General features: G+C 45.8%; 1 protein-coding gene across 1 annotated transcript; it reads right to left on the bottom strand.

Moving 5' to 3' along the window:
- Positions 1-1,735: 1,735 nt before the first annotated feature.
- On the bottom strand, positions 1,736-3,549 carry LOC109775384 (uncharacterized). The gene is made up of 2 exons (XM_020334134.4): positions 3,359-3,549; positions 1,736-3,237 (listed from the first exon to the last, which is right to left on the bottom strand). Exon 2 carries the CDS (start codon positions 3,196-3,198, stop codon positions 1,933-1,935), a length of 1,266 nt encoding a protein of 421 aa, XP_020189723.1. The 5' UTR covers positions 3,199-3,237; positions 3,359-3,549; the 3' UTR covers positions 1,736-1,932.
- Positions 3,550-6,805: the final 3,256 nt, after the last annotated feature.

Here is a 6,805-nt window from a genome sequence, read left to right as displayed (position 1 = left end):
GGGAAATATTAGCACTTTTTCGACTAATCTAATCCACGAGTAAATGATAAGCCTGGCAAATACGGTATGCATCTCATACCGAAACCTAAGCGTGTGAGCGCGTACAATACATAGAACCGAAACATCTATGAACAACATATATACGGCCAGCACATGTACGAGCAAATAGGGGATGAAAGAGTCATACCCTCCGGTTGGCCAGGCCAACGCGGCAGCGGCAGCGGCAGCCTCAGCATCGGCCGACCTTATTGCCGTACTCCCGGGCAGGATCTCGAACGACAGGGTTTCGGAGGCACCTGCTCTCCCGACCAACCGTGCACGCGGTCGTCGGGAGGGATCGCCGGAGGCAGCACAGTGAGAGGAACTAATTTTTTTTGTTTCTCCATTAGATGATGGTGCGCAGAGTGTGTAATCATAAGTAATCAACACATTAGATGATGGTGCCCGCAAAAAAACTGAAAGATGGAATGAGAAGATGAACAAATCTCATGGAAAGATTAATGGATCATCAAGTTGCAATATTTCATCCTTGGACAATACATGAAAATGTCGATCAAACTAATAACTTTGCGACATCAGCTATTCACAAATGGTAATAGGACAACACCAAAATATACTCTTATCCAATTCCACTCTCCTAAATAAAAACACCAGGAGTGCAACATGACATTGTTCTAATTTCCTTGGAAGTAATAATAAACTACAAAAGTACTAAAGAACCGGTCGTTGGAACCGGAGAACTCGCCTAGGACTGACAGAACATCTATTGCTACCTCCGAAGGTCAGAAGCATCTAATCTCTGGCAAAACACCACAACTCTAAATTCACACCCAACAACTCTGAGGGTGTCCCAATCCTAGACAACCTGACCGTCTGAGAGGACAAGAAACAGCAAGCAACCACTAACAGAAGAACCCCGCCTCCACCACCCCTGGGCGGCGATCATTTCACCACTTAAACACAACACAAGCCGAGAAAATAATAGTGGAGGCGCCGTGGCATGCATCGTATGGGTAAGGAAGCCTATCTGCGAAATAGAAATAAATTAGAGAGAAAGAAATCAGGAGCTCAATATAAGAGATCTGAAGAACATATTTGCATAGAAGTGTTGTTTTCCTTGTTTCAATGTGATCAGGAAAAAAATGTAATCAACTTTCAGAAAAGCAAATTATATATACATAAATGTTTATTGTTACAGAAGTGTGAGCTGCAAATCATGTATATGTAAATTGTTAGTGTTACAAAAGTAGGAAAACTAACAATAGTTCTCATAAATCATTAGAATGTGGTGTCATGAAATAACCTCTTTGTTGATTTCAGAACCTAGTGCGAGTGTTCATAGCACGAATGATGACGTGAATGAGGCGCCATCCAGCATATTTTTTGACAAATGGGCAGCCGGATTTGTGCAGTTCGTCTCCATCTGGTTCGGCGCCGAATAGGCCCGCCCTTGTACTTGCTCTACTGCGTCGCCAGGAAGGCCGGCGCCAAAGGCATGACTAGTAGATTCACAACAAACATTTGGATTTGGAGCCGGCACCTTAAGCTTGCACTCCCACCATATACAAGCTCTTCTTCGTTAGACTCTTTAAGTCTTTAGTGAGCACTTTAAGAGTAGCAAACAGACACTTTAAGGTTAGCAAACAGGTGTCTGAACCAGTTGCTCAACAGCAAATCTGGATACAGGCTGGATTTGCTCCACAATAACATCAGAGGCAAAGCACGCCAGTCACTCTGCCCCAAGATTATTCAAAGTTTGATTGCTAACTGGGAAAGCGAGATACAAAAGAGCAGCAGGACTATATAGCAAATGAAGCCTCAACATACATACGGTATCTTATTACAATACATATATAAGAGTAGAGATAGAGAGGGTAAAGCAGGCAGACCAAGTAGGACATGGCCTGAGAGCAGACTATATATTATGCCTCATCAGAGCACAGACTTGATCAAGTTGGTGCCGTGACTCCTGCAAGATCTGGATTTATGCTTAATCATACGCACACCAGCAATCCCGTTGCCGTTCCCATTGGCATTGCCTTTGGAGTCGCCCTTGCCGTTGCTTCTGGCTTTGCCCTCATCATTGTCATTGCCGGGTAACACTAGCTCCATGCCGGTGAAGACAGCAAATATGTCGTCAACCAACGAATGGCCGCAGCGCTCATCGAAGTCCTTAGTTTCAACAAAGTTGGTGACGCAAAACCTGCCTGAACCCAGGCTGACAACTTCGGTGGGGCACGGACTGTGCGGGTACCACCCCTCTGGCATGTCAGTATCCTCCCAGATTCGAGTGTGCTCCGGCAGCGGCTCCTCCCCTCTGAGGACACCGGAGATGTCGGCGACGCAGGGGAGGTGGATGTTTCGCTCAGAGACGCCAAACCAGAGGCCGAGCTCCGGGTCATACTCCGCCCTGCCATGAAACGGCATGAGCCAGTTGCCAGCCTTGCTCCACTCGCAAGCCAGCGTGTCAAAGCAGTACGTGCCGACGCCCCTGATGGAGATACAGATGGTGTGGCCGCCAACCAGGGCATAGGAGCAGATGGAGGCTTGTTTGTAGGCCGGGTCGTGGACGAAAGGCGGCGGCGGGAGGGCGTCGCAGTGCCAGGCCTTGGTGGAGTAGTTGCAGCGCCTGCGGTACGAGATAGACTCAAACTGGACCTGACCCTCCTTGTTGGGCCTGAGGATCCTGTCCATGATGTAGAGGCCTCCGCCTTCGCCTTCGCCTTCCTTCGAGGTGGTCGGATTTGGAGGGATGGAGAAGGACAAGGGGGAGGACTTGGGCGTGTGGAGGCTGGGCATGGTGTCGATGCAGTGAGTGTCGGCATCGAAGCGGAAGATGCGCGCGGAGCTGTCGGTGAAGAAGAGCTTGGTTTCAGTGAGAGGGAAGCAATCCATCTGGCCCCGTCGATCGTACGGAGTCTTGGCGCATATCGATGGTTTCATGTTCACCATCGGTGCCGGCGGCCGAATATACATCGGCTTCTTCTTGTTGTTGTGCCCCGCCCCCGCCGAGGAGTTAGCTGATAGGGTTGACTTGTCGGGCATGCCTGTCAATGGAGGCACCACTTTGGCATGTTCCGCTGCTTCTTCTGGTGTTGGGTAGAAGAACTGGTTGTGGGACAGAACGAAGCGCCGCAGCGTGTACGTGAATTTCTGGCAATCCGACACCAGGATGTTCAAAAACCGCCGGGCGCTCATCTCCGATCAATCCAACACCTCAAAGATCCTCTTTCCTTCCTGCAGTAGTTGGATTCAAAAGAAGCGAGGAACAAAAATTAGATGATACCGACCCAAGGAATAAGAAGCAGACGGCCGACTGGTGCAGAACGGCCCAAAGAACAAGAAGCAGACGGCCGACCTGGTGGAGAACGACGGCGCCGCCAGGGGAGGGGGAGGCGAGATTGGGAGCTCCTACTGGACGCTGGTTGCGTCCAACAGGGCGCCAACGCACAGGGGGCGACGCGACTGGGGCAGCCCAAACTAACGAACAGCAGTCGAAACACGGCGCCGACGCGAACGCGACTGGGCCAGCCCAAGCTAGCGAACAGCAGTCGAACTAAAAAAAATTTGAGGCTTTTGTAAGAATCGAACCCTGGATTTTTTTTTGAGAACTTTTTCATTCATATCATGAATCAGTACAAAATACTTGACCCTTACAAGCACACTGAAACGCAAACACAAAGCACCATGAACACGTAGAGTACCCTAAGACAATCATAACACAAGAAGATCTCCGGAGCCATGTGTCATCATCCCTGAATCTTGAGAGAAGACCCCTGCAGCAGAAGGATCTGCAACCAGTCGTAAGCAGGTCATCATTTTCGACCACGGTACAATTGCCGCCACGCTGCTTCCTCCTTTCTTGACACCAGCGCTGAGAGGGCATGGACATCAATCCAACACACCTGCAACAGCCGTCGCCATCTTTGGCTTTGAGTAACGCAAAAAGTGTCCCTTCCGGAAGGAAGAGAACTCGAGTCATCCGACCGGTCCAGCACCGCGGCCGGGCCATCCGTCCGGACAAAGCAGGATCTCCCACCAGTATCAGCGCAGAGGAAGGAGAAGAACAGGAGCGGCAAATCATACTAACAAGGAAGAAGAAGGGTCTTCGTCTCCCTACATCCATCGCCCATCTGAGGACCCAAACGTCCAGTACCGATGGACCTCCAGCCACCATAGCCCGTGACCTTGACGAGATCCGGGGATCCCTAGCCCCGCTGGCTCCTAGACGAAGGCAAAAGCCTCGCCTGACTGCGAACGGAGCCCGGAGAAACTTATTCCGACGCGACACCACCGCAACGGCCTCGGCAGCGTCTCCCTCAACCCTAACCCTACCACACACACACACACACCTAGCGAACAGACCCAAGGTTCCCCCTCCCTCCCGCCGCCGGAGCGGGCGACGGAGAAAGAGGGAACCAGCGGCGTCACCGGCGGCGCGCAAGGGAACCCTTGTCGCCTCCCTTGATCGCCTCGTGCGATCCTACTTTCCCGAGGCGGTTCTTCCCTCCCCGAGCCCAATCGAACCCTGGATCTCATGCTCGCGAAGAGGTGCTAGTACCAGTTGAGCTAGGGTACATTGTTGTATATTTGGTTGCGCGAAATACTTACGAACCGTAACTAGCACCGATACCCTTCTCAAAAAAAGAAAAAACTAGCACCGATACTATTTTTTTGAAATTTCAAACGCAAAACAATTTTGTTTGAAAAAAATGCGAATGTTTACGAAACACAAACGCATTCCAAATTTGTGAAGAAATTTAAAAAAAAACAGACATTTTCAAAAAAGGAACTTTTTCAAAATTAATGAACAATTTTTCTAAACACAATTTTCCTACCCTCTTGAAAAAAATTCAAAATGCGATTTTTTTTAAATTCCATAAAAACTTGTAACATGAACATTTTTTGAACATCTAGAACAAAATTTGAAAACACAAACATTTTTTTTCCAAAACTGGATTTTTTTTCAAAACTGGAACATTTCTTTGAAAGTCCAAACCAAAATTTGAAACACGAACATTTTTTGGAAAAAAGCCTGAGTGTTTTATGTCACACAAACACTTTTCAACTTTGTAAAAGAATTATTTACAAACAAAAACATTTTCTAAATTTTTGAACAAATTTTGAAAACTGGAACATTTTCAAATTCCCAAAAAGATCTTAATTTGTGAACAAATTTCAACAATTGAATTTGTGAAAACATATGGAAAAAAGGAACACTTTTTTAAATTTCTATATTTTTTTGATTATTTGAACACAATTGAAAAATGTGAAAGTTTTCTGAATTGGCGAACAAATTGTGAAAATGGGAACATTTTTTGCATTTTGTGAACAATTTTTGAAAACGGACACAATTTCGAAAACAAGAATATTTTCTAATTCATGAACAAAATTTAAAAATGCGAATATTTTTTTATGAAAAAAAATAAAACATGAATATTTTCTAAATTTTTGAACGAATATGGAAGACAGAAACATATTTCTTCAACCAAACATTTTTTAGTTTGTTTACAAAAAATTAAAAGGACAAACACTTTTTGAAATTTGGAATTTTTTTTGAAAATAAGAGAACATTTCTGAAATTCTAAACATTTTCAAAATTTCTGAACAAAAATTTAAAAGCAGGAACATTTTCTGAAAATCAAACAAAATTTGAAAATTTCAACTTTTTCTAAATTTCTGAAACATTCGTTAAAAATAGAAAAAAGTTCAAAAAGAAAATAGCAGGAAGAAGAAAAATAAAAAACTGACAGAAAAAAGAAACAGAAAAAAAGATAGAGAAAAGACGAAAAAGGAAAGATGAATCAAAAGTAAAGATAAAAAGAAATATAAAAAGAAAAACCGGTTCAATAACCTTCTAGAAGGTTCCAAAATCGAAAAAATTGGCTAGGAACATCCATAGAAGGTTCCCAAAACCGGTATGGTTGGAACGCTAACAGGCTGGCCCCACCCCCCCCCCTCCCCGAGCGCTCGGTCGATACCTGTGCGGTAGCCCGACTGTTTGCCGCAAAGAGCGGCAAATAGGGTTTCCCGGCGAGATTGGCTCTGGGTGGGTGAGGTACGTCTAGGGCACACGATTGCTTCTTCTTCTTTTATTATTATTAGGGGGCTGACCGGTGGTTTTGTTGGGTCGGACCATGGCCCAATGTTTTTTGGGGTTTAGAACTCGAGACCTCTCGAGTCAGAGCATACCGCTGTAACCACTATGCCATCTCGATAGAATGTGCCAACATAGTTCCTTTTCCACTTTTATTCTCTTTAGTTGGGGAAACTTTTATCTTTTTCTTGTTTTTCTTCTTTTTCTTAAATGCGCTAATTTTTCAAAATCGATGCATTTCTTCCTTTTCCACTTTTATCCGCTTCTTTTTCCCCATGTGTGTGTGACACAACGTGAAGTTGCTTTGTCTTTTTAGGTAATCGTGAAGCTGCTTAGGGACTCATGCCCCAACCCATGTACCAGACTAAAACACCTAGCAAAGAAAAAATCCCAGCAAATACGAAGCCCAGCAATAGCGCATGCACAGCCCCTTTATTTCATGTTGCTCGATCAACAAGATCTAATCGATGTATCACGTAGATTTCGGTTTTAGTAGAGAGACGCCTTTGGGTTTCCCCTCTCGTTAGGGTTTCTTCTCCTCTCGGCGGCGACGCGCTTCGTCCTACCGTAGAGACTGCTCTACCCCGCTATCCTCCTCCCGTCGGTGATTGTGCGGGCCCGTGCCTCACGGGCGGAGGGGTGAGTGGATCAGATGGGGACAACACTGCCCGCGGAATAGTTTTCCTCGGGCAAGAGAACCATGGATGA

This window comes from Aegilops tauschii, chromosome 3 (assembly GCF_002575655.3).
Source record: "Aegilops tauschii subsp. strangulata cultivar AL8/78 chromosome 3, Aet v6.0, whole genome shotgun sequence".
NCBI lineage: Eukaryota > Viridiplantae > Streptophyta > Magnoliopsida > Poales > Poaceae > Aegilops > Aegilops tauschii.
The sequence above is the reverse complement of the archived record's forward strand: the minus strand, read 5'-3'. Positions and strand labels throughout refer to the sequence as shown.